The 27,780-nt window shown below is 40.7% G+C and overlaps 1 protein-coding gene across 2 annotated transcripts in view; it reads right to left on the bottom strand.

Moving 5' to 3' along the window:
- KCNMB2 (potassium calcium-activated channel subfamily M regulatory beta subunit 2) overlaps positions 1-27,780 on the bottom strand; it is a 280,827-nt gene that overhangs the window by 28,059 nt on the left and 224,988 nt on the right. For both annotated transcript variants that reach the window (XM_020980653.2, XM_020980644.2), the window contains exon 2: positions 3,033-3,155. In XM_020980653.2, coding sequence (XP_020836312.1) covers positions 3,033-3,088 — 56 coding nt within the window. In that variant the 5' untranslated portion in view covers positions 3,089-3,155. The remainder of the gene's footprint in view (positions 1-3,032; positions 3,156-27,780) is intronic.

Raw genomic sequence — 27,780 nt, 5'->3', positions numbered from 1 at the left:
ATTTAAAAAATATAAAATATTTTTTAAAAATGATGCATCTTAAATTGAATAGTTTTTGTAAATTTGTGTTTTTTTCCCCCTGCATTGAAATTTTGATGATGTAATATTATGTCATGTAACTGTATAGTATTGTACTGTAAACAAGTCATTGCATGCACATATTCCTGCTGATGCATGCTGGACTTCTGGACAACGTGTAACATGCTGGCCTGCCAACACTGTCTTGTTAAGACCTTTTGCAGACTTGACCACTGATCAGTTATAACTTGTATTTTGTGTGTTTATTTGGAAAATAATGTAATCACTACAACTTTAACTCTGTTATACAACACATAAAACATGTATGAACAGTTTTTCAAAATTTTCTTCTCTTCTCTTCTTTCCTTGTGTTCCACTACCCCCTTATTTTTATTTAATGCCCTCTAATTGCACCTGAGGCTACTATCACCCCCCCTGGATTGTTTCAGCATCCCCAGGGGGTGGTATCACCCACTTAGGGAATTTATGTGTAGATGCTTACTCAATGCTTATTTCTTCTTCCCTTTCCTTCCTTTCCCTTTCCTCTCCTCCTTTCACTTTCCCTTTTCATTTTCCTTCTGTTTTCCATTTCCCCTTCCTCCTTTTTCTTCCCCCTTCCCCTTTCCCTTTCCTTCACATTTTTCATTTGGAATTTGTTGAGGTGGAATTTATTTTCCTTTTGATTCTGCATCTTTCCCTAAGCAGTTGTGGTGCTGGAATGCTCTGGTGTCTCAACTCCGAATATCCCTGGGGGAATCTAAACTCCATGAGCCATTTGACTCTTGTAGACAAAACAATATAGGATGGATAGAAGAGGCAGTTGGGTGGTGCAGTGGATAGAATGCTGGGAATAGAGTTAAATTGCACCTCAGACACTTACTAGATGTGTGATCCTGGACAAGTCACTCACCTGTCAGCCTCAGTTGCCTCATCTGTAAAATGAAGATAATAATAGCATCTACCTCCCAGAATTGTTAGGATAAAATGAGACACTTGTAAAGCATTTAGCAAATGTTAAGGCTCTATTATATGAATGATGACTACTATTATTATTAAGTTGCAGGTTCCTGGTCCACAGAGCTCTGAGGTGCCTACTGCAGTTCAACTAGAGGGGCCAAGTGACTTGCAGAGACTTCAGGTTTCACAGACTCTCAGAGGGAGAAAGGACTCTAAGAGCCATCTAGGCCAACCCATACCTGAGTGATACCCAGACAATATCCTCCCCAAATGGTCATTCAGACTTTGTTTGAGGTCTTCCAATGAAGGGAGCTCATTATTTCATAAGGTATCTCATCCTCCTTTTGGACAATTCTAAGTGTTAGGGAGTTTGACTTGCTAATAGACCTGAATTTACCTCTTTGCAACTGCCACCCTTTGCTTCTGCTTCTGCTGTCTGGGCTCAAGCACAACAAATCCAACTCTTCTGCATGACAGTCTTCTGATTAGATAGGGTCACAGCATCATTGATTAGGAGCTGGAAAGGACTCAAGATAACTTAGTCCAACCTGCTCATTTTATGGATGAGCAAACTGGGGCCAGGACAGATGAAATGACTTGCCCAAGGTCACGTGGGTTGTAAATGGGATTTGAACCTGGCTCATCTGACTCTGACTCTAGTTCCCCTCCCCCTCAACACCAGTGGCTTTCTTATTCGAGTATGTATCTGGGGTATGTTTAATTAAATCCTATTAGAGGGAAATAAATGCACGGAGTAGCCACTGTTCACAGATCTTCACCTGATCTTATTAAATCTTCAGGAACACGAGGGACATTGTAATGTATTGAGCCACAGTAGTTGCTGAGGAGAAACATGTTCTGGAGAGGAAGGGTGCTGGAGCTGGCTGCACTTAGAGAAGTGTGTCCTCTTAATCTCCCTCCACATCTCTATTTAAGCTGCAGAGTAGGTCCAAAGAAGGGAGACATTGTGTGAGTAAATATCGTACTTAGAGAATCTGGGTAGAATCATCGCATCTTGCATGTGGAGCACATGAAAGGCTACCCCCTCCACAGAGTTGAAAAGTCACTTTGCTTTAAGCCTTTAGAAAGAGCTATGAAAGTCCAGTTATTAAAAACAAAGGGATCAGTGAATTTTTATAAACAGCCACAGGTGTTTCAAAGTTGGTTCTCCTTGGACCCACAGAGCTTTGCTTCAAAAAAATCTGCCTCCTTCCTGGGAGTCAGTGGATGTTAATAGGAGAAAGAAAGAAGAGACTTGATTTCTTCCTGCACCCCACTCAGATGATCAGAGCTGAGATTCTATGAGTCACTACCAGACTTAAAACTTCCCTTAACCTGCAGTAAATTCATTTTGGCATTTCAAAGTCCATTTCTTTAAATGCAGGGCAATGGCACCCAGTAAATGAGAGACACAGAAGAATAAAAGAGAGGGCGAGAAGACAAACTTTTTTTCTGGGGGCGGGAATGGGTGTGGGTGGGAGACTATTATGAAATAAATGAGGGGCAGCTAGGTGGCACAGTGGATAGAGCACTGGCCCTGGATTCAGGAGGACATGAGTTCAAATCCGACCTCAGACACGTAACACTTACTAGCTGTGTGACCATAGGCAAGTCACTTAACCCCATTGCCTAGCCAAAAAAAAAAAATAAAGGACAACATCTGGGTAGAAAGTAAGACTGAAAGGTGAGATAGGCTTGTGTGGCTGATGTCTTCTCTTTCATCCTAGGTTTACACTGCTGTCTATCTCCAGGCTTTCTTCCCTTGCTCTTTCTTTCTTTCTTGTCCCTTTTCTTCTTCTGTGACCCTCATTTCTCTGGGGATGCTGGTTAGCTTGAGAAACAGGTTTCTCTCCTTTTGGTCTCCCTTAGAGGCTGTTATTTCTTAGCCTGCCTAATTAAACATGGGTAAGTAATGCTGGTATGTGTACTGCACGCATCCAGACAGACACACACAGACACAGATGCATACACTTACTATAGGCACAGTGCCACCAGCTGGTACTGCCTGGTTGGCTTCATCTCTGGGTGACCTGACAAGGGGTACCAGAAGCATTTACCTTTTTTCATCATGTCTATAAGATGAGGAGGTCCGGCCACTGGTCCATATAAACATCTTAGAGGGTGTTTGTCCAGAGGGCCCTTTCCTTATGGTGGAAGTCTGTGAGTAATGGCGGAAGGACCTAGGAAGAAAGGAACAGTCTTCAACATATGTTGGGCTCCCCCTGGGAAAATCAAGTCCTTTGCTCTAGGTGTTCAGGGATGTATCCTGTCAGACGTCAATAACACCCAGTAGTTTTCCTTCAAATGAGACAGGGCTTCTGATGACTAAGGGTAATATGTAACAAAACAAAACAAAACAAAACAAAGCAGGAGAATTTTTTTCCTTCCAAGTCTGGTAATTGACATTAAATTATCTTTTTTTCTCCCTGTGATTTCCCTTTTCTGTTGTCCAGAGCAGTGATTAAAGATGTTATAGCTATTTCCTATACTGCTGTTTCTCTCTCTGTATCTCTCTCTCTTCTCTTCTTTCCTCCTCCTCCTCCTCTTTCTTCTTCTTCTTCCTCCTCCTCCTCTCCTCTTTCTCTCCTTCTCTCTCCTTCTCTTCTCTGTTTCTGTCTCTCCCCCTTCCTCTCTCTTCTCTCTGTCTCTGTTTTTGTCTTTATTTCTCTCTTCTCTGTCTCTCTATATGTATATATTAATTTGCCCTTGCAATCCCAAGACTTGTACTGGAAAAATCCCCTTGAGATGGCCCCCATTCCAGTTAAATGCAATGCAAAACCCCCATCTTTGGCAGCTTTCTCTGTTCAATTTTGGGTGCTAAAGCTGATTGCTTTGCAGTTTCCCTTAGAACTGGCAGGTGTGATATTTTTTGGCCACTCCATGGTGTATTCCAAATGCACCCTCTGTCTGCCCAGACTGTGGCTAAAGGCTGAATGCAGCTAACTTTCCCTGCTTGAGAGAGCCATAGCAGCATGACCAGGTGTGCCTTATGGCCCTCAGTTACCCAGCCATATTGCAGAGTAAATGTTGAAGTTTGCTTTCCTTTGGACATGGCCTTCCTAGAGATTAACTCCTTCTTTTCCAAGCTGTTCCCATCTGTTCCCATTTATCGTCATGTGCACTTAGTTCCCCATCCAAGGCTGAAGGTTGAATTACTCTGTAGGTGCTAAACTCTTACCAAATGCAAAATCATTTCCTAAGCCACAATAAGGAAGGGAGGAAAACAGAGGCAGCCTGGTATAATGGGAAACAAGTTGAATGTGGAGTCAGAGGATCTAGGATCACAGATTTAGCACAGAAAGGGATTTTAGGGATTATCCAGTTCAACCTTCCCATTTTTCAGATGGTGAAACTGAGACCCAGAGAAATGAAGTAATTAGGTCAAAGTCACATAGGAAAGAAGCTAAAATTCTACCTCTGTAACTAAGCTGGGTGAATTTGGACAGGTCATTGCCTTTCTAGGCCTCAGTTTCCTCATCTGTAAAATGAGGGGATTGAACTAGATAACTCTGTGCAGCTCCATGTTGATTACCCCATGATCTGCAGATTACAACACCTTAAGTCATGGGCTTAGGTTTGCAAATGGTCAGTCTTCAGCTGACCACCATATTGTGGGTGAGTGGGATGGGTTTGGGAAGAGAAACTAGAGAAAGACCAAATGAGAGTTGGGAGGTCAGTGTTCTAGTCTTAGCTTTGCCATTTAAAGAGTTGTGTGATTCCTGGCAAGTCATTTAACCTTTCTTGGCTTCAAGAAAGGTAAAGTGTTATAGAGCCTTACCTAAACATTGAACAAATTAGGCCTGGCTTTGAATCCCAGATCCGCTTGTTTCTTGTCCCTCAACCTTTCTGGGCCTTGGTTTCCTCTCCTAAAAGCTACGGATGGACAGTGAACTCAATTGTTAGTGAACTTCTTCACTCCCCCTCCTCTGAAATTAGTTCATATTCACTTTGTATGTATTTCCAGTCAATCAGTAAACATCTATTAAGCACCTACTATGCACTTAACGTTCTTCGCTAAGCATTTTCCACGCAGCTGCTCTCCTGAACTTCATGATCCCCAGAAACTCATCATCCTGCAAGATGATGTCAATTCCGAAACCCACATCTCCTCAGCACCCCTTGCCCTTGAAGCCCCTCCCTCTCTTGGATTGGAGAGTATAGAGGGTGGACATTGGAGCCTCCATTCAAGGAGGGAAGCACCCATAGCAGTCCTTCCATCATTTCCCATTCTGCTACAGGACTGCATCACTCCTTCCTTTTCATTTTATGTGCTATCTTCTCCATTAGATTGTAAACGCCTTGCGTGGAGGGACTGTCTTTTGCCTTTCCTTCTATTCCTAAAGCACAGTGTCTGGCACTGTGTAGGCATTTAATAAATGTTTATTGACTGACTGATTAAATACTGGGGATACAGAAAAAGACAAAAGATAGTCTCTGCTCTCAAGAAGCTCATGTTCTAAGGGGGGAGACAACACTACACACAAGACTGTATACAAAGATACTATGTACAGGATAAATAGGAGATAATTAAGAGAGGGAAGGTGATAGAATTAAGATGGATTGGGAAGGGCTTTCTGTAGAAGGTGGGGTTTTAGCTGGTCCTTAAAGGAATCCAGGGAAGCAAGAAGCAAAGATGAGGTGGGAGAGCATTCCAGGCATGAGAACAGCCAGTGAAAATGTCTGTAGTGGGGAGGTGGGGTTTCTTATTTGAGCAATAGCAAGGAGGTCGCTATCATTGGCTGGCAGAGAATGGGAGGGATGAGATCTAAGGTGAAAGAACACTGGAAAGGTGTGTGTGGGGGGCAGGTTGTGAAGGTCTGAATGCTAAGGAGAAGATTTTATATTTGTCTTGGAGGTAATGGGAAGCCACTGGATTTTGTGGAGTGTGTGTGGGGTGATATGGTCAGACCTGCTGTTAGGAAGATCACTTTGACAGGTGAGTGGAACATGGGCTGGAGAAGGAAGAGGCTTGCGGCAGGAAGGTCAAGCCATTCCACCCTATCCTCTCTAGAAGATCAACCTTTCTATTATTCTCATTCAATTTCTCCCATCTACTACTGTTTACACACATAACTGTCATGCCATCATCAAAAAACTCTCACTTGATCAATCCATCCCCTCTAGCTATTATTTCATCTCTCTCTTCCATTTTGTAGCTGACCTCTTTGAGAAGGCCATCTGAAACTGATGTCTCCCCTTCCTTTCCTCTCAATCTTTTATTAAAACTCTCCAGTCTAGTTTTCAACTTCATCATTCCACTGAAACTGCTCTCTCTAAAGTTACTCACAGTATCTTAACTGCCATAACAAATGGCCTTTCCTCAATCCTTACCTGCCTTGACCTCTGCAGCCTTCAAACTATTAATCATTCCCTTTTTCTCTATCTCCTCTCCAGGTTTTTGTGACACTACTCTTTCTTCGTTCTCCACCTACCTGTGTGGTCTCTCTACCTTTTACCTGACTGCTTCTTCTCGGTCTCTTTAACTGAATCTTCATCCAGTTCACACCTGCTAATGGTGGATCAGCCACAGGGCTTTGTCCTATGCTCTCTTCTCTACACTCCCCTCCCCTCCTCTCCCTTCCCCTCCCCCCTCTTCCTTGCTCTCCTCTCCCCTCTTCTCCTTTCTCTTCCCTTTCCCTCCTCTTCCCTCCCATCCCCTCCTCTCCTCTCTTCTGACCTTCACTCTCACATTTCTTATTAGACATCTCAGACTAGATGTCTTATAAACATTTTAAACTCAAAATATTCAAAACTGATCTGGTTTTCTCCCCCCCCACCCCCGACCCAACACTTATCTCTTCCTAATTTCCACATTATTGTCGAGGGTACCACCATCCTTCCAGTCATCCAGGTTCACAACTTAGGATCATCCTCCTCATCCTCTCTCATCCCTCACCCTCATATCCAATCTATTGTCAAGATCTACCAATTTTACCTTCGTAACATCTCTCACATGTACCCCTCTCTCTTCTCTGACACTGCCATCACCCTACTGCAGGTACTTGTCACCTCATACTTGGACTATTGCAATAAGATTTTACTTGTGTGTATGTTACTTTCCCCTTGTAAAATGTAAGCTCCTTGAGGGCAGGGACTGTTTTATTTATGTTTTTTTTTATCCCCTTAAAACTGTACTTGGTGAAGAGTAAGTACTTAATGTAGGTGGCACAGTAGATAGAGCATTAGGGATGGAGTCAGGAAGACCTGAGTTCAAATCTGGAATCAGATGCTTACTAGCTATGTGACCCTGGGCAAGTCACTTAACTTTTGTCTGCCTCAGTTTCCTCATCTATAAAGTGGAGATAATAATAGCACCTATCTCCCAGGGTTATATTGAGGATTAAATCAGATCATATTTGTAAAATGCTTAGCACAGTTCCTAGCACATAGTAGGAACTTAATAAAAGCTTCTTTCCTTCCTTCCTTCCTTCCTTCCTTCCTTCCTTCCTTCCTTCCTTCCTTCCTTCCTTCCTTCCTTCCAGTTCTAAATCAAAATCCTATGATTTAATGATCTCAGCTCTAAGATTCCACATTTTAGAGAGCTCAGTGCTGAAGATAACAGCCTTAGGGAGCAAAAAGGGGAGGGGTAAGTTAACGAAATGCATTATTAAGGGTGAAGATGTGGTTCTTAGCCAGAGATCAGAGTTGGCAGCTGCAGGTATTCAAAGTCTCCTGGTTGGGTCTCTATTGTATAAGTCTTGGAGTCAACAGGAGAGCAATGAGACAATGAAGAAAGACTGTAAGATGTCCTAGAGATTTCTTGGTCAAAATAAGGATGATAGAGGAAAGACATCCTTTCCCCCTTTGTTTTTGAGGATCATAGTTGGAATAAGACTATGGAACTGAAAAGGGTGTCTGACAAGTCATGTGAATAACCATGGAAAGGATCTTGTTGGGCAAGGAGCTCACTTTGCCAGAAGTGGAAGAAATATTGCTTCTGCTAGCTTTTAAAAGTGACTTTGGAAAACTACTTGAAAAAGTACAATCAAATGGAACAGTGATTAAGTCAGACATTAAATCAGTCCATTAGTCGGCACTAAGGAAACAAGGAAAGTCTTTAAATAGAACTACCCTTTCCCAAAGAATTAGTTTGACAATCTTTGAGGATAATATTTCACCAGTGACACTGGCAAAAACTCCCTCTCCCCACCCCATCCCCCTCACTGTTGACTGGCATTGTGGGACAATCTGCTATTTCTCAGGCAGCAAATCACTTTGGCTCTCTAGCCATCCTCGTGACCTCTCTTTGCAGGCTAGACTTCCCCTTCAACTGCACTCTAGTTCCCTTCCACCCTTTTGATTGGTGAGAGTTCACCATATCTAACCTCATCTACACCCAGCACATACCCCTTCCTACCTGATTTCTCCTATTTGTTACTGCAGCAGTCTCTACTGACATTTCATGTGGCAGCCTCCCTAGTAGAAAGTATGCCCCCTAAGATCCAGTACTGTTTCTTATCTGTGTTCCCAGCATTTAGCACAGTGCCCAGCACATATTAGGCTCTTAATAAATGCATCTTGACAGAATATTTTGTATACATTTTATATTTACTTATCTGTAAACATGTTATCTACCCCAGTAGAATGTAAGCTCCCTGACAGCAAGAACTCTTTCCTGTTTGCATTCCTAGAACCCAATACAGTTCCTGGCACATATTGAACACTTCATAAATGTGTTGATTGAATTGAAGATTATTTTGTATGCATTTGTATTTGTACGGTTGTTTTCTCTCAGTAGAATGGGAACTTCTTGAGAGTAGGCACTGTTTCCTCTTTGTCTCTGTATTCCTAGCACCTAGGAGGCTCTGGCCCCATGTCAGGCAGTTAGCAAATGTTTGTTGAATTGAATTAAACTGAATATAGTGGGGATCATTTATTTCTACCTGGGTGTCAGGTGTAGCATCACAGCCTCCCTCCTGCTGTTCAAGACAATACAGAGAAAGGAAGATGAATGATATCCTTATTCCAATTAATTGTCTTTTACTTAAGCCTTTAGGAGAAAGCTTAGCATCTCCTCAGCCTATTCTAATAAATGCATTTAAAGCCAATTTCTTTTCATGATGACAAACTACTGTTGAAAACTTGAGAAGTTAGTGGCTAATTAAAATGAGAGACAGAGAAAGAGAGAGAGAGAACTGCTCTAAGAAGGCCTTGTACATAGATTTTGTATGTGTGTGTGGGTATTTTTTCAAACCAACAATTTGGGCTTCAAAGAAATCCTTCGGATTCAGAATATGGAAATGGAAGCCTGTTTGGAAGCTCCTCTCAGCTCAAAGGCAGCCCTCCTGAACTCTCTGAGTAATTAACTCCACTCTTCTGGCTCTAGGAGACAAGGCACCTTCCATGCACATTGGATTATGAAAAAAGAATTCAGAGAAAAATAGAAAGTGAAGAATTTTTTTTTTGAATTTCAAAATCTCTACACACAACCAAGAAATGCAGTCACTTTCTGATGTTTAAAGCTGTGGACTAGGAAGGGAGAAATCTAGTGCTGCCTCCACCCTGGAGGGACCTTGACCTTGGAGGGAGCTTGGGAAGGCTACTTAAGATAGGGCTGCTGTAGGTAAGTTTGAGTCATCAGTGAAAATAAAATGGGGTAAGAGCTTTATTTCCTTTCAACTAATTTCTGTCTAATTGTTCTTACTGAGCAATGGGTCCCAACGAGTATTTAAGAGTTTACTACATTTCAGGTTCTATGCTAGGCACTGGGGTTATCAAGATGGAAAGAAGGCAGGTCCCGGCCCTCCAGCAGCTTACGTTTTATCGACAACGGGACAGCTAGTGCTGCAACTGAATGGCCCCAGGTTTTCAATGTGCCCTTCTTTTAGCTACCCTGAATGTTTTTCTGTGTCCTGAGCTTCTCTTCTTTCTCTTGGGGAACACTGGGCAGAAACAGTCAAATGACTGCCACAGCCACAGAGTGAAACCCCAAGATACCAAAGGAATTGTGTGTTCTTGCTCATCTCCCGGTGTGACTGTACCTGTAGTCAGACTGACGCCCTCTGCGCTGGACGTCAGCACAGCATAGCAACCTCCCCGTCACTCCCACCCCCATCCTTAACTTGTTTTTGACTCAGGTGAAAGAGATGATTTGAGGTTATAGCTTTGCCCAAAGCACCTAGCGCAGCACCTTAGAAATAATCACTGCGCCCCCCCCCCCTTATCTATAGTGGATTAAGATTTACAGAGTGCTTAGGTAAGGGCTTTTGGGTGAAATGGATGAAATTGACCCTACCTGCCTGACTGACCTTAAAGCAAAATTATGAAGTAGGATAGGAATAGGGTAAGCAAGTGCACCTGTGATTTCACCGACGTCAGAACTCCCAGATGAGAACTCCCTCTGGCCAGAAAAGTTTGTACCTTTTAGGAAACTCATCTTCATGGTCTAGACTCTAGTGTGTTGTTCGAGGCTCCATAAGCTCCCGTTCTGCTTTCTCCTGTCCTCTCCCAGGTGTTCAGCTGGTCCTGTGCTGTGCCCCTCCCCCCTCCACACCCAGCCAGGCTTGATTTCCTACTTCCATCAGAACTTGCTTATTCTGTGTTCCCATCCCTCATGTCTCCTGTTCTCTCAAGGCTAATCTGATGAATTCATTAGTGCCAAGTGTCCAAAGCTGATAACAGCTTAATATGTTACATCCTGCACGGCTACTCTTCCATGCCTTAACCCAAAGGAGTGAATAATGATGGGAAGTTCATAAGTCAACAAGGGAGGATTTGGCAAGCAGGAGCCTCTCTTTTGGTGCCCCTCACTTCATAATAGCTGACATTTATATAGTGCTATTTGTAAAAGTGCTTTCTATACATTTTATCACTGAGCCTCACAAGAACCCTGTAGATAAGGAGTTTATGCTTAGAAAAGTTAAATACCTTGGCTATTGAAAAGGAATAAAGCACTTTTCTTAAGAGATCTGAGTCCTGAAAGGACAAAGTACATTTTCTCATTTGCTTCCTATTTCCTTCCAAAAGAACAGTTGTGAAGCTATTTTGCATGTCTGAACAAAGGGACTATGCTGTTGAAGGATCCACTTTGCCTCCTTTCCATCGCTGCATCATCCCAAGCCTGACATCTCCCCCTAGAAAAGGGCTACCTGCCTGCTGGGCAACAGCCACTACCTGTGATTGGCTGTTGTTCTGACCATGGTGATGCCACTAGCTTTAGACTGTAAGGACTTAACATGCTGATTTGGACAATTTCCTTTGTTGGTTTCCTGGCCCAGTGTGCTAAGCAATGAACTGGAATGAAGATGCCGGTGTTTTAACTTCAGTCCTGTCACTGAAGATGATGTCACTATGGGCATTCATTCAACAAGCAATGATTAAGTGCCTACTGTGTACCAGGGGAAACCCCAGCAAATCAGTCTCTGTCCTCAAGGGACTTAGATTCTGTTGGGGGGACACAACAACATATATGATATTTAGTAAATATATAATATAAAAGTAATAAGAGCTAGCACTTATATAGAGTTTCAAGGTTTGTGAAGTACATTGCATAAGTTATCTCATTTGATCCTCACAATAACCCTGGGAGATAGGTGCTATTATCATACTCATTTTCCAGATAAGGAAACTGAGGCTAAGAGAAATTAAGTGATTTCAAGGTCAACTTGTATTTTATTTGGGTGTATATGCATGTGCTCCTGCATATGTGTGTGTGTGTGTGTGTGTGTGTGTATATATATGTATATATGTATGTATATACTATATAGGTATGCTATATGTATTCATATATATAAGTTCACATATACTATATATGTAAGTACCCACATATGCACACGTATGCATACACACCCAAATAATATAGAAGTTGACTTTGAAGGACAAGGCATTGGTAATTATGAGGACTAATAAAGATTTCATATAGAAAGTGATACTTGACCTGAGTATTGAAAGGAACCAGGGATTCCAAGGGACAAGACAAAGAAAGAATACATTTCAGTTATTTTGTTTTTGATTTTTTTTTTTTTGGTTAGGCAATGGGGTTAAGCGACTTGCCCAGGGTCACACAGCTAGTAAGTGTTATGTGTCTGAGGCCAGATTTGAACTCAGGTCCTCCTGAATCCAGGGCCAGTGCTCTATCCACTGCACCACCCATTTCAGTTATTTTGGATAGCCAATGCAAAGGCCCAGAGATGGGAGATAGAACTTTGTGAATGAGTAATGGCAGGTCAGAAAATGGAGAACATGGAAGGAAGGAATGTTTAAGTAGACTGGAAAAGGAGCAGGTTGTGAAAAGCTTTATATGACCACCAGGGGAAATTACATTTGAACCTATATGCAACCCTGCCCTCCCATTCCCAACAAATTTGAATCACTTGAATTTATTGGGGGGGGTGACACGGTCACTTTACAAAAATCACTTTGGCCGTTGTGTGGAAGATGGAGAGAGACTTGATTTGGGGAGTCCAATCATGAGGTTGTTACACTAGTCTAGCTGAGAGGAAATGAATGCCTAAACTAGGGTGGTAGTTGTGCTAATGGAGAGAAGAAAGCATGTTTTAGAGATATTGTAGAGACAGGAACAAGTAAGTGGATATGTCGGGTGAATAAGGGGGAGGAGTTGAGAATGATCCCAATGTTGTGAACCTGGGTGACTAGAGGTACCTTCAGCAGAAATAGGGAAGTTTGGAAGAGGTACGGGTTTGGGAAGAAAGATAATGAGTTCTTCTTTGGATGTATTGAACTGGAGATGTCTATGGCATACCCAGATCAAAATGTGAGAGTATAAACTAGGACAAACCAAGTATGGTGCTTATGACTCAGTTTTCTCATTTGGAAGATGGAGCTATACTTCAGAGGCTTTTGGTTATGAGGAAGTATGGCACAATGCAATTAATACTGACTCTGGAATCAGAGGATATGGGTTCAAATCCTGTCTCTGATGCTTATTGCCCATGTAAACTAGGGCATGTCACAACTTCAACTGGGACTCACTTTCCTTATCTGTAAAATAGAGTTTGGGCTACAATCTAGCCACTAGATGTTCTTTGAGGTCCCTTTCAGTTCTAGATTAATAAACCATGAAATCCTACCTATGATATCTATTGCCTGTGTAACCTTAGAAAAGTTATCCTATTTCCCTAAGCCTCAGTTTCTCTATCTATAAAATGAGGAGGTTACATTAGATAGCCCTTTCCAGTTCTAGATCTCTGATTATATGCATATGATTATATACTTCCTAGGTCTATGAACTAATCAGAGATTTTCCAATATGAATATCAGTAATGGTCAGTAGCAATGGAAACAAGTTATATGTTGGACCCTCCCTCCCCCCACTCCCACCTTAGAAGTTTGATCAGTTATATTTGAGAAACAATGGCCAGATTACTATTCTAAATACTTTTCTTGGTTTTGCTTGTCCTAGAAATTTCCTTCAGAGACAGGAAAAGTGTATTCTCTCATGGTCTGCATTTGCTCACTATTTCGTAATTCATTTCTTAACGAGCTTTCCAAATGGATAATCCTGGCCAATGCTCAACTGCACATCCTCATGCTACATGTTGAAAATCACTTTCATTGTGAAGCAATTATTTGATTGGGCCTCCTCTCTACACAGCTGGTATGGGAAAACTTGTCTGTAACTCATGTTTATCTCTTGCCTTGGCATAAATGGCCTCATGCTGAGGTAAATCATCCAGTGTTTGAGCACAGAATAACTCATACTCTTAACTCCAGCCCAGTCCTCTTACACTTACTGAAGGAAGGGAAGGCAGGAGAGTATCAAAGAGACAAGATGAAGGATGGGAGGGCACCTTAGGGCTTTCTTGCATACAAACCAACTCTCCACTTCCACATCAAGACTAGGATAGGGAAATAGTTTCTCTCAAGAAAACTGGCATCCCTTATATCTCTGTTCCTCTCTCTCTTTTGACCTTTTACCATTCAATTAAACAAATACTTATGAAATGCCTACTATGTGTAATGCCTACTATGTATGCCTTGGATATAAATAGACAAAAAACACAACAGTCTTTGCCATTAGTCTAAGTCAATCTGATCCATTGATTGCTGTGATTCATTGAATGAAAAAGCTTTTACTGTGTGCCAAGCCCTGTGCTAAGACTGAACTGGAAGAGATAGACATTAGTTATCCCAAAGCAATTTTCAGGAATAACAACCTTATTCCTGAATTTCTCTAAATCATAGCTTGACTGAGGTAATTTTAGTTGTTTTGAAACACACTAAGAGTGAGCACCGTAACAAAAATTTTGAAGAGGACTTAGTTTTCTTCAGCATCCCACCACTCAACTGGATGGACTAGATCTAGGAGAAGAGGCACATGATAGTTGTGCTTAAGTGTTTGAAAGGCTCTCATGTGGAAGGGAGATTAGGTGTGTTTTGCTTGGCTCCAGTGGGCAGAATCAGGTGCCATTGGTGGAGGCTGTGAAGAAGCCAAATTTAGGCTTGTGAGAAAGAAACACAACTATTGGAGGCAGACAAAAGCGGAACAGATTGCCTTTGGTGTCAGTGGGTACTAACTACCTGGAGGTTTTCAAACAAAGACTAGATAACCACTAGGTATGTTGTAATGGTGATTTGGGTAGGAGTTGGATTAGATGGCCTCTGAGATCATTTGTAGTACTTGGAGTCTATGATTCTGAGTCTCCTTTCGGAGATCATCAGGACCCTATTGCTCCCTGCTATTCCATGACTGCCCAGGAACCCAAACGGTGCCCTTCCAGAACCATCATCGTTATGAGGAGCAATTGAGATAATATCTGTACAGCAATTAACACAGTGCCTGGAACGAGCAGGTGCTCACTAAATGCTTATTCCCTCCTCTCCCTCTCCACTACCTGGGACATTGAATAAGTCACTTCACACTAAGGAGTTCAATTTCTTTATCTATAAAAAAGGGGGCTAGACAGCATGACCTCTAAGATGTCATCTAGTTCTAAAACCATGATCCTTTGACCTTATGAACTTGGGTAGTCACCAAGTAAACTCTAGTTCAATTTGCTAATGTTTTCCTTCAAAGACGAGTCTTCAGAAGGGTGAAATTCTACTCCAAGAAAAAAAAAATCTCCATTCTGGCTACTCAGCCCCACACTGACAAGGTGAGTAATGGTTTTAAGTTCCTAGCAGCCCAGAAATTTCTCTCACCTAGAGCATCTCTTAGGATTCCTCTGGTGTGTCAGGGTCTTCCCCTGCTGCCTGTTACCTCTGAACCAGTCATTATCCAGGTGTAAAGGGAGCCAGAGAGAGTTTCTACATGACATTATGCCTCTTTCTCCCCCAGGTTCCTTCATTTTAGGGTGGCATGGGGGTAGATGAATAAGTCTTCAGTATGCCAGGTGAAAGGTTGCTCAGCAGTAGTAAATGAGAAAAAAACCAACTGGTTAATGGATAGGCAGCCCAGGTTTTCTCCATATAGAGATGCTGAATGAGAGGTTGAGAAACTTTTTAACATTCAAACCCAGTTTCAAGGGGCTGCACTCAGAGAACCAAGAGGTATATGGGGGATGGGGAAGACTGAATAAAAGTTTTTATTAAGCACTTATTTTGGGCCAAGCATTGTGCTAAGTTGTGGGAAAATAGAGAGAAAAAGGCAGACAGCCCCTGTTCTCAGGAAACTCACATTCTAATGGGGGATACAACACAGAAAAGGGAGTTCAGCTGCAGAACCAATGGAAAAACCCAGAAGTCCAAAGGTTTCAGAAAAAGGGAGGATGGCAAAGATCAGAGGTTCCAAGGATATCACTGCTATGTTGAAAACTGCAGCTCCATTGTTGTTCACCCTTCATTTTTGCAGAGGACCAATGACATCACAGGGGATGTCTTGACTTGTGCATGGACTGAAATGAGGCAGAGCTGCCCAAAGTCATCAGCCTCACTCTCTTCCTGAGTCATCAAAGTCCAGTGGCAAGACAAAAGTCAAGACTATGGGCAAAGGCTCAAGATGCTCAGGCTGCCCTTGGTGTCTTTGCTGTCTGACCGAGCTCTAAGCACTCCACAGTGCCTGCTGCAGCTGCTTCTTGGCCATTGGAACAAATTGTTCTCATTTGCCTGTTCTGACAGGGGAACGTCTTCATATGCTTAGGGCAGATATCCCCCTAACTCACTGATGGGTTCGAGGCCTGTCAATTATCCTCAACCTGGCTTAGCACGTCTGCTGAAACAGTTTTACTGGGGTTTGGCCACTGTGCATGCTCCAGTTTCCTGGAGCTGCAGTTAAGAACCTGGATGCTATGGTGGAAAGCTCTTGAAAAATGTCAAATAGATCAACTTCCTATCTTACATCTTTCCCACCTGGCACCTTACAATTGACTAGAAGTTTCCAGATTTGAATAGGCATTTTTCAGAATCTAATGAATACCTCAAGCAGTGAATCTTAACCTCTTTTGTGTCATGGACACCTTTGGTAGTCTAGTAAAGCCTATGGACTCCTCAGAATAATGTTTTCAAATATGTAAAATAAAATACATAGGATTAGAATGGGAACCAATAATATTGAAATGTAGTCACCAAAGTATTTAAATAAAACAAATTCACAAAGCCCCCAAAATCTATGCACATGACTTTTGGGAGCCTATGGACCTCACACTAAGAATACTTGCCTAGAGGGACTAAAAAAAACCTAGAATGACTCACTTAAAATAATAATGGCTCAAGAAACAATGCCCATAAAAATTCAAAGAATCATAAAGAGCTATATAAACTGATTCAGAGAGAAGTAAATGGAACCAGGAAAACAATATATTCGATGACTACAAGAATGAAAATGGAAACAACAAAAAACCAGAACTGAATGCTTTGCAAATATAATGATCAATCTTAGCTCTGGAAAAGGGTTTAGTTTTCTCTCCCTTGTTTGTGGAGGTAGGGGGACCATAGGGGCAAAACACTGCATATACTATCAGGCATTTGCAGCAAGTGCTCTCACTTGTTTTTTCAGAGACAAACTGGCTATATTGCCCCTCAAGGTTCAGGGAGGTGAGCACTGAGGGGTTATGTGTCTCTACTCTCATCAGCTTGAGCCTCTACAAGCTGTGTTCCTCTTATTTTTAAGGCGGGCAGTTGCTAGTGTCTCAGTTTCATTTAGACACTTAACATTGGGTAGATTTTACAGAGTAATATTTACTTCAAAGATATAGTAAGAATCCAAAGTACACCCTTTCCCCCACGGTATTGGAGAGAAGAGGGGAACTGCCCTACACATGGATGATATATTGATTTGTTTTGCTGAAATGCTTTCCTTCCTCTTTCTTTTGAAATCTTTGTAATGAAGGATTGCTCCAGGGTGGGAAAGGAGGGGATGCTGTATTTAGAAATGCATGTGACATAAACATAAAAGGCATCAATAAAAATAAGATATTAAAAGAACACCAGCTACTCAAATGGGAAGACCTGTATGATATGATACAGAATGAAGATGGCAAAGCAGTGATTAGAGTCTTGTCGATGTTTCCAATGCTAAAAGCAGTCAAACTCGAGCTTTAGGTAGCAATCTTGGTCTTGGAGTTCCAGTAATGAAATATACCTTCCCCTTCCCCCACCTCTCAATAGAACAGGGTGAACCTTGGGTGAATACCTCTCAGAAGAAAGATGGGAAGTGGTAGACTTTGCTTGAGAGTTCAGATCCATACTCCAAATGAAACTGGCATCACCTTATATCTCTTTGATTCTATATGGATGTTATTACTGGATAATGAACCTGTCTATAATTGAATGTTAATGTTCAGGAAAATTATTTTTTTTAGAGGGAGAAAAAAGTCAATTATCTAGTTGTTTCCCTATACAACGGGCATTGATCAATCAATTCAAAAGTACTGACCAAGCACTTCCTTTCTCTTGGGCTGGCCTGGCTCTAAGTGGTGTGGGTGATACATGAGGAGAAGATGTGTTGCCCTTAAGGAGCTCACATTTCGGACTGAGGTAGGGTAGTGGTAGATGAAAAATTAAGAAGACTGGCATGTGAAATAGAGAGAAAACATGGCACTATATGGCAAAATACTTTATTGTCTAAAGACAGTAAGCCAGCACAGTATAAAAACTCTGGGTTCGTTGTTTGGGAGCTAGGATTTGAATTCTGATTCTGTCATCTACTGCTAGTGTGTCCTTTGTCAAACCAATGAACCTTTCTGTGCCTCATTTTTCTCATCTGCAAAATGCAGGAACTGGACAAGGTGACTACTAATGCCTCTTTCAATTCAAAAACTGCTTGGTTTTAAGTCCTATAAGAAACCAGAGATTCTAAGTGTTGTAAGGGACAGGGATACAACTCAGAACTAGTCATGGGATGCATCCAAATGTGAGTAATTGAAGGTGAAGAGACTTGAAGTAGCAGACCATGCTGCCATATACCCGTTGGAGACAGGAGAGGTCATTTTGAGTTGGGCTATCCATGTAAACAAGGCTCTGTGGCCAAACTGGGATGTCACACAATCACAGAATCACTGGGCTCGAGGGATCTCAGAGATTGTCTAGTCCAGCCCAAATCTGGCTGGAAATCCTCACTCCAGCACACTTGACACGAGAGCTCCCAGCCTCTGCTTGTGAATTCCTGTGGAGGGATCCTCCATCCTTCAAGACAGACACTTGTCTGTTGGACAGCTCTTCCTCCTGACATGAAGCTCAAATTTGTGTTTTTACAGCTTCCATCTATTGTTCGTAATTCTGCCCTCTAAGAAAATGCAGGGAAAATGATAAATTTTTATTAGAGGAGAGCAGGTGAGAGCTTATTCCTGATATATGAAAATAGCAGACAAATGGTGTGGAGGTAAGAGTGTTCATAGTATATGTGGGAGAGAATGAGGAGACTCCATGTTGAACAGGCCCACTTATGGATGATTACCCAAGTATTACTTTAGTAAAAGGAGGAAATCAAATCATTGTCTGCACCTGGAGCAACTGAAGCCTAGAGAACAATGCATTGTATAGTGCCTTACAAATGTTCTCTTATTTTATCCTTAAAACAACCCAGGGAAGTAGTTGCTATTATTACACACATTTTAGTAGATGAGGAAAATCCCATTTTTTTATAGTAAGCTTTCCCAGATCCTCTTAATTCTACTGTCTTCTTTCTGCTAATTATTTCCTATTTCTCCTATATATAGCTTGCTTTGTATATGTTTGCATGTTGCCTCCTCCAGTAGACTGAAAGCTCCTTGAAGGCAGGGACTCTTTTGCCTCTTTTTGTATCTTTTATGATTAACACAGTGTCTGGTACATGGTAGATGCTTAATAACTGTTCATTGATTGACTGAACCAGTAGCTAAGTGTCTTGCGCAGGGTCATAGGGCTACTAAGTGTTTGAGGCAGGATTTAAATCCAGGTCTTCTTGATACCAGGTCCAGAACTTTATCTAGTGCTTCTTCTTGCTTATCTAGCACTGAAGGGGTGGTGAGTAGAAAAAGTTTAAGAAGCCCTGCACCATGCCACCTATCTGACTCTGCACCATTCAGCTGCCTGGAAGGTGGAATTGTCAAGGAAGCTTGTATTTATCATTCTCTAAAATGTAGGGTATTATTTTCTCCATCATTGTGTAGGAAGAGCAAGCAAATCATGGACAAAAGAAGAGATATCTCCAAAGGAGAATAATACAGGCTATCTAGCCAGAATGAGGAAATAGAGGATGAATTTGGGCAGTTGATTACGAACCTGACTGCTTAAGAGAGCAGTGATTAGGGACTTCAGCTATCTGGACCTCTGCTATAAGCTTTAGATGATAGGCAAAGAGGTTAGTTACAGTTGACCATGATTAGTGAGATGCTGGTGGATGTGGGACTCCTACTATTGTTTTTTTTCAGACTGGATTCCTTGGTAAGGTGGTCCACTATTCTAGGTAATAAGAAAAATATAGTTTCTCTGCAATACTTCCTTTTAGCTTTCAGTTGTGCCAAGACTAAAAGGTAGCCTAACTTCATTTCTTCCTTTCTTGCTCACATTTTTAAGGTAATGCTTAATGTTGAAATAAAACTCCCGCTAGTCCAGGCTTTGCTGTTCAGATACATGCATAAAAAATGAAAATAAATGCTAGAGTCAGATTGTGGGCTGGAAGGAAAAAGGTCATTTGGCTTTGAAGGAGGGTCAAGGAAATTCATCTATATTAGTGGAGGACAGGTACCACTTAAATAACATTTCACTGGACAGAGCTAGCATCGGTCATCAGCAAAAGACCATGCCAGATGATATGATGCATTTTCGCATCCAGCACTGGGCAAACAGGGTTTTTGAGTAATGATGGGACCCTACTGAGAGGGACCCTAACCACTGGGGTGGACCAAAGAAAGCCCTTCATCTATAAAGTGAAAGAGAAATGTCTATCTTTAGACAAGTGGTCAATGATGCCTCTCAATCAAATCCCATCTGTTTGTTCTGAATTTTGGGTTGGGCTCTCTCTACTGTCAAATGTTACTGAAATGATGCTATCTGTCTACTTCTGATTTGGGGAGTCAGACTATCTCTTACTGAACAGAGTTACCTCTGTTAAATCAAGGGATTTAAAATTCCAACAACTCCTGCTTTGTTTTGGACAGTGCATTGAAGGTCGCAGTGGAAGGTAAGCTTTATTATTAGTTGGACGGGGTAGATAATACACAGATTACAGAAAAGAGGGGATGAACTGAAGCTTGATTGCAAGCAAGTAATTTTAATATCATTGGTATCACTGAGACTTGGTGGGAAGAGATTCATGACTAGAACATGGATGGGTAAAGTTATACTTTATTTAAAAGGAAGGGACTAAACAAAGGAGACAAGATATATCAAGAGGCTATACTCCTGTGTGAAAATTCAGAGAGATGGAAGGAGTGGCCAATAGTATCTAGATAAAGATCAATGAGGGAAAAAATGGAAGTGATACTGTCCTGCAAGTATACCACAGACCACCTAGACAACTAAAGGAAGCAGATGATGAATTTAGAAAATTCAGAGAGATGGAAGGAGTGGCCAATAGTATCTAGATAAAGATCAATGAGGGAAAAAATGGAAGTGATACTGTCCTGCAAGTATACCACAGACCACCTAGACAACTAAAGGAAGCAGATGATGAATTTAGGAAAGAGATCATAAATCTGCTTGATCTAGTAGTTGATAAGGGTCTTTAACTATTTACCTATCTACCAAAGATCTCTCTCTACTACAAATAGAGTAATTGATAAATTCTTAACTTGGCTTAATGATAATTTCATTTGTCAAAAAGTGGAGAAAACAATGTAGGAAATGGCTCTTCTGAACCTTATTCTGAATCAATAAGGAAGACCTGGCTGCTCACGGATAAATGGCAGCCATGTATTATTTATATTAAAATGCATGTTAAAAATAAATGGTGGCACTTGCAAGGAAACGTGGCTGGGGTGGGAGACAGAGTGCTGAACTTAGAGTCAGAAAGTCTACCTCAGACACTTTCCAGCTGTGTAACTGGGAGCAACTGATTTAATCTTTTGGAGTCCCTAGTTCATCACCTGAAAAATGGGGATGGGAATAGCTGTGCTACTTCATAGCATACTCATAAGACTCCAATGAGTTAATCTATATAAAATTCTTTGAAAACTTTAAAGGGCTATATGTGTCAGCTATTATTAATATTATTAAGAAGAAACAATCAATCTGTTTAAGAGATTGCAATAGGGGAGAGAAGAAGGACATAGAATGGATTAGATTCTAGGAGAGCAGATTTCAAGATGACAGGGAATTCATGACTTAAAATTCCTGGAGGAAGGTTGACCAAAAAATATTCTTGAGGATTCAATTATAATGATGCAAATAACCACTTCTCATGTAAAAAAAAATCACTTATCAAATAAAACAAACAACAGAACCACTTAGCATGATAAGGAATAAGAAAAGGGAAAAGTGTCTAAAGATACCAATTTGGTTGGACAGGGAACTCGTCAACTAACTTAGGTTCAAAAACAGACATATGGAAGATGGAAGCAAAGGAATGTAACTGAAGATGAATTAGGAAAAAAAAACTGGCACAGTCCTATAAGAAGAGTGTCAGAAATACTGAGGCTCAGAATGAGCAGAGGCTAGTGTTGAATATTAAGAAAAACCACAAAGGATTTTAAAGATTATGTTGGAGACAATAGGAAGATCAAAGAAAGGATAGAAGTACTGATCGTTGTGGATGGGATGGTGATGAAGGATGACAGAGACAAAGTAAAACTACTCAACTTTTATTTTGCTTCTAGTTCCTTTTCCAAAGAGAATAATCTTTAAAGTAGGAAGGACAGAACAAAAATAGCTGAAAAAGAGTTGCAACTGATATTAAGCAAAGGGAATGTAAGTGAGCCCCTAACTATCCTGAATTTGAGCCATGAGGCCTAGATGAACTACTTTCCAAGATAATGAAAGAATGGACCATTAAGGATTCTGAGCTTTGTTGGTGATTTTTTGCAAGATATTGGCATACTTCAACAAGGGAAGACAAATGCCTTGGTCTTCTACTTAGCAAAAGGGAAGAGTCTTCAAACAATAAGTTGGTGAATTTAATTTGGATTCCTGGAAAAATACTATGATATCATTATTTAAAGGATGGTTTGTAAGCCTTTAGAAAAAGAAGCAGTGATCACAAGAGGTATCATTATTTATTTCAACAAGAACAAATTGTGCCAGATTGATCTGATTTCCTTTTTTTGGTAGGGTTCCTAGACTGGCAGAATAAGAAAACTCTTAGATATCATATCAAAATGTTTGATGAAGTGTATCCTGATATTCTTTTAGAGAAGGTGAGAAATAGAGTCTAGATAATAATTCAGTGAAGTGAATTTGGAACTGATTGAATGGACTGACCCAAAGGGAAGGTATTAATGGATCAATGTCAACCTGAAGGGGCTATCTTACTTCAAGGGCCCATCCTTGGTTCTATTCTATTCAATATTTTTATCAGTGATCTAGACAAAGAGATAGATGGCAAGCTCATCAAATATGCAGATGACACAAAGCTTGGAGGGATAGCCAACAGGATGGATAATGAATTTTGTTTGTTTTACCTGGCCCAAGAGAGTGAAAACAGGAGGAATGGTTGGAAGTTTCAGAGGTGCAGATTGTAGTTCCATATGAGGAGAGACTTTTAAGAGCTACCCAAAAACGGAATGGGATTCCTTGGGAGGCAGTGGGTTTTCCCCTCACTGGAGGTCTTCAACTAGTAGCTTAGCGATATTATTGATATTATTGGTTTAAATCTTCTATCCTCGTATACATACATGTGCATGGATGTGTACATGGTTGTTTCCCTCTTCTTGGACATAAACATACTGCTTATATCTTGATCCTTAGTTGTTTAGCTCTTGATTCTTCACAGTCATAGAGTTCAGTAATAGTCCCCTTGTTTCCTCCTAGTTTCAGTTGTTTCCTCCTCTTTGTGACCCCATTTGGAGTTTTCTTGGCAAGAGTACTGGATTGGTTTACCATTTCCTTATCCAGCTCATTTTACAGATGAGGAAACTGAGGTAAACAGGGTTGAGTGCCTTGCCCATGGTCACACAGCTAGTAAATGTCTGAGGCTGGATTTGAATTCAGGAAAATGAGTCTCCCTGACTTAAGGCCAGGTGCTCTATGAACAATGGTACCATCTGGCTGCCTCATCAGAACTTAGGTAAACATTTCTAATTTTTAAAAAATGCTTTGTCAGTTGTAAATGATTTTGCATTTACATGGGAGATGATATACATGACAAGAGCTATAGTCATCACTTCAGATACTTCTAAAGGGAGAATTGGCCTATGTTACACAGTAGGTCAGATGGTGCCAAAACAAATATCCCCCCCAGAGGGAAAGTTTTTCTATTTATTTACTCTCTCTCTCAATCAATTTCTCTCTCTCAATCAATTTCTCTCTCTCTCTCTCTCTCTCTCTCTCTCTCTCTCTCTCTCTCTCTCTCTCTCTCTCTCTCTCTCTCTCTTTCTCTCTCTCTCTCTCTCTTTCTCCTATTACAGGTTAAGATTATTGGTATGGAAAGCTTCATGAGGAGTCAGCATATTATAGTGGTTAAAGACTAGGCTTAGAGAGTTAGGCTCACACCAAGGTCTGAATCCTGTCTCTAACACTAGCTGTAGGATCTTGAGCCAGATCCTCAATTTCTCTAGCCTCAGTTTCCAGAGGTTCAGCAAAGGGATTTACTCAATGGCTTCCAAGATCTCTTTCACATCTCAATCTATGATCCAATGACCTAGGACAATTGACTTAATTTCTCTTAGCCTCAATTTCTTCACCTGTAAAGTGGGAACAATAGTGATTATAATAGTTCCTTCACGTCATTGTTGTTAGGTTCAAATGAGAAGACGTGTCAATTATTGCACAAACCCTGAAGCACCATATATATGCAATGTATTCTAGTATCTATTAAAGCTTTACAACTGCACTAAAATGGGATGCTCTGTAAATATCAGTTAGAATTATTATTTTAAGTTGCAATAAAATCCTGGTTGTCTACACAATATCAGTTTTGTTCCTTACCAAAAATTGACTAGACATTCTTTCAATTCAGCTTCAACTCAGCAAACATTTATTTTGAGATAGTATGAAATAATGGCTAAGAAGACTGCCTTGGAATCAGGAAGACCTGAGTTCAAGTCTCACTTCTGACACATCCTGGATCTCAGATCCTGGGCAGTGAGTGGTAAAGAGAATTAATACAGAGGCATAGTGATATAGTGGAAAGAATGCTGGACTTAGGAATAAGGAGTTACTTGGGTTGAAAACAAGCCTCTGAATCTTAGTTTCTTCATCTGTAAAATGGACAGCATAATATCACATAGTTTTTGTGAGAATAAATAACGATGGATATAAAGCGCTTTGCAGTTCTTAAAGTGCTATATAAATATCAATTATTATTAGTGAGTGATAGCAGTTATGGTAATGATAAATTAAGCCCTTAGGTTACAATGTCCAGATTTTAAGGTGAGAATCACAAAATTTTAGGAAAATGGGACTGAAAGGGGACCAGTATAGTTTTATCTGAAACTTTTCTGTTTCTGACATAAAAAAATGGAAAAAAATGACAGCTAGAGATATGCTTTGGAAGCTGCCCAGGGAGCCATGAGCTAGGTCAGGTTTTCCTTTTGTGTGAACTGAATAGGTAATTCTAGCAGCAAAAGATGATTAATGCCTCCTAGTATGAGACTGCCATTGGAGAAGTGAGGTGTATGATAACTCTGAAGCAGGAGAAGCTTAATTGTACAGGCCAGGTGGCTTGAGCTGAGCTTTAGATGCTAAAGCAATATTGGGAATGTGAATGGAGCTCTGAATAGGCCTCACACATGGCAAGTGCAGAAAGTAGAAAGTAAACTCAAAATTCAATTAAGCTAATTAATAAACATAGTTGAACTTGGAGCAAGGAGGCACCAATCTGTGCCTAAGTATTGTACTTCTTTATATTTTGCTTTAGATGGCATTTTCCTTTTACTAGTAATATGTTAATATATAAAGAGTCAATATGTATGGTGTTAGAAGAAGCATGATATAATGGATAGAGTGCCGGACACGTGATAAACTCTGGGTTCAAATCCTATCTCTCATGATAGCTTTAGGTCTTAGGTAACTCTAATATTTATTTACTATGTCATAGAAGGGCTGCAGTCTGTACTGGCAGAGAGGGTTTCAACACTAGAAGATCTCAGACATATTAAATCATTATATTTTTTTAAAATAAAGAATCATATTTCTACAAATAACAATAATAACTGGAATTTATATAGCACACTTTGTGTGTCTATTATACTGAGAATTTTAAATATATTATCTTATTTGATCCTCATAATAACCCTGAGAGATAGGTGTTTTTATTAGCTTCTTTTACCAGATGAGTAAACTGAGGCAAACAGAGGTTAAGTGACTTGCCCCAGGTCACAAAGCTAGTAAGTGGCCGAGGCTGGATTTGACCTCAGAACTTCCTGACATCAAGCCAGCGTTCTATTTACTGTGCCACCTAGCTGCCCCAAAATATATCATTGTGTTTATACTACTGTTATTGGAAGAAATAGAATCCCAGAGCATAGGTGGAGGGGTTGGCTTTAATAGAGGAGGAGAAATACCTCTTTCTGTGAGGCAGGAATTAAAGGGGATGGGTATAGATATAGAGGTATTTAGGAGTGGAGAGGAGAAAAGACTTCTGTCTTCTTAGTAAACCAGGAAGAAAGTTCTCTACTGATAGCAAGGGGGTTTTGAGGAGAGTTTAGAGTATCTCTTATAAGCAGTATCCTAGGGTAATAGACAACAGATAAACAAAAGCCTTCCCAAGAAGCAGGGAGGGTCCCAGGCTTTCCATCCCACCCCTTCTAATCACAGAAACATTGAATTCCTGTGCAGCTAATTGAGAAGGCTCACGGTGGAGTTGATGGGACAAAGTGGGTGGGAATACCATGGAGCAAATTGCTGATGGGTTGTGTAGGAGGGAAGGCATTTCATGTTTACTAAACTATGTGCCCTTTTCTCTCCTGCTCCTTCATGAAAAACAAAGAGAACATTCAATTCAATTCAACAAACACTCATTAAGTACCTACTATGAAAGATTGGTTTAAGATTGGAAAAGGAATATGACAAGGCTGGATATTATCACCTTATTTATTTAACTTATATGCAGAGCACATCATATGACATGCCAGGCTAGATGAATGGAAAGCTAGAATTAAGTTGCTGGGAGAAATATCAACAATCTCAGATATGCAGATGATACCACTCTGATGGCAGAAAATGAAGAAGAATTAAGAAGCCTCTTGATGGGGAAGAAAGAGGAAAGTGGAAAAGCTGGCTTGAAGCTTAACAACAAAACTAAGGTATTGGCAACTGGTTCCATCACTTCCTGGGAAATAAAAGGAGAAGAAATGGAGGTAATGTCAGATTTTATATTCCTGGGCTCCAAGATCACTGCAGATAGTGACTGTAACCATGAAATTAAAGGGTGCTTGCTCCTTGGGAGGAAAACTATGGCAAATCTGGACAGCAGAGACATCACCTGCTGACAAATGTCTGTGTAGTCAAAGCTATGGTTTTTCCAGTAGCAATGTATGGCTGTAAGAGTTGGATTGTAAGGAAAGCTGAGAGCTGCCTAATTGATGCTTTCAAATTGTGGTGCTGGAGAAGACTTTTGAGAGTCCCTTGGACAGCAAGGAGATCAAATCAGTTAATACTTAAAGAAATTAATTTATACTATTCATCAGAAGGTCAAATACTGAAGCTGAAGCTTAAGTACTTTGGCCACATAATGAGAAGATGGGACTCATTGGAAAAGACCCTGATGTTGGGAAAGATTGAAGGCAAAAGAAAAAGAGAATGGTAGAGGATGAAATGGATAGGTGTGTCAATGAACATGAGCTTGGACAGGCTGTGGGAGATAGTTGAGGATTAGAAGGGTTTGGTGTGCTATGGTCCATGGATTACAAAGAGTCAAAGGTGACTGAACAGCTGAACAATGCGCTACTGTGAGGATCAAATGAAATATGTATAAAGCATTTAGTGCAGTGTTTGGTACAGAGTAGGTACTTAATAAATGCTTGTTTTATTCCTTATGGCATCCCAACTGGATTATTGTGCTGTTTTTGGTGCTATATTTTAGGGAGGAATTTGATAACCCGGAGAGTGTCTTGAGGAAGTCAGCCAGGGTAGTGAAGGATTTTGAGTTCATGTCGTATGTAGACTGCTTGAAAGAACTGTAGATATTTTAACCTGAAGATAAATAATAATGGTAATGATAATAATAACAGTAATAGCTAGCATTTATATAGCACTTTAAGGTTTGCAATGCACTTTCAATTATTATTTCACTTCAAATCTTTGTCTTCAAGTATTCAAAGGACTGTCATATGGAAGAGGAATTATTAGATTCTGGATGATACAATCATGGCTTTTGAGCTGGAAGGGCCATTA

The sequence above is a fragment of the Phascolarctos cinereus genome, unplaced genomic scaffold (assembly GCF_003287225.1).
Source record: "Phascolarctos cinereus isolate Bilbo 61053 unplaced genomic scaffold, phaCin_HiC Scaffold_7;HRSCAF=346, whole genome shotgun sequence".
Lineage (NCBI taxonomy): Eukaryota > Metazoa > Chordata > Mammalia > Diprotodontia > Phascolarctidae > Phascolarctos > Phascolarctos cinereus.
The sequence above is the reverse complement of the archived record's forward strand: the minus strand, read 5'-3'. Positions and strand labels throughout refer to the sequence as shown.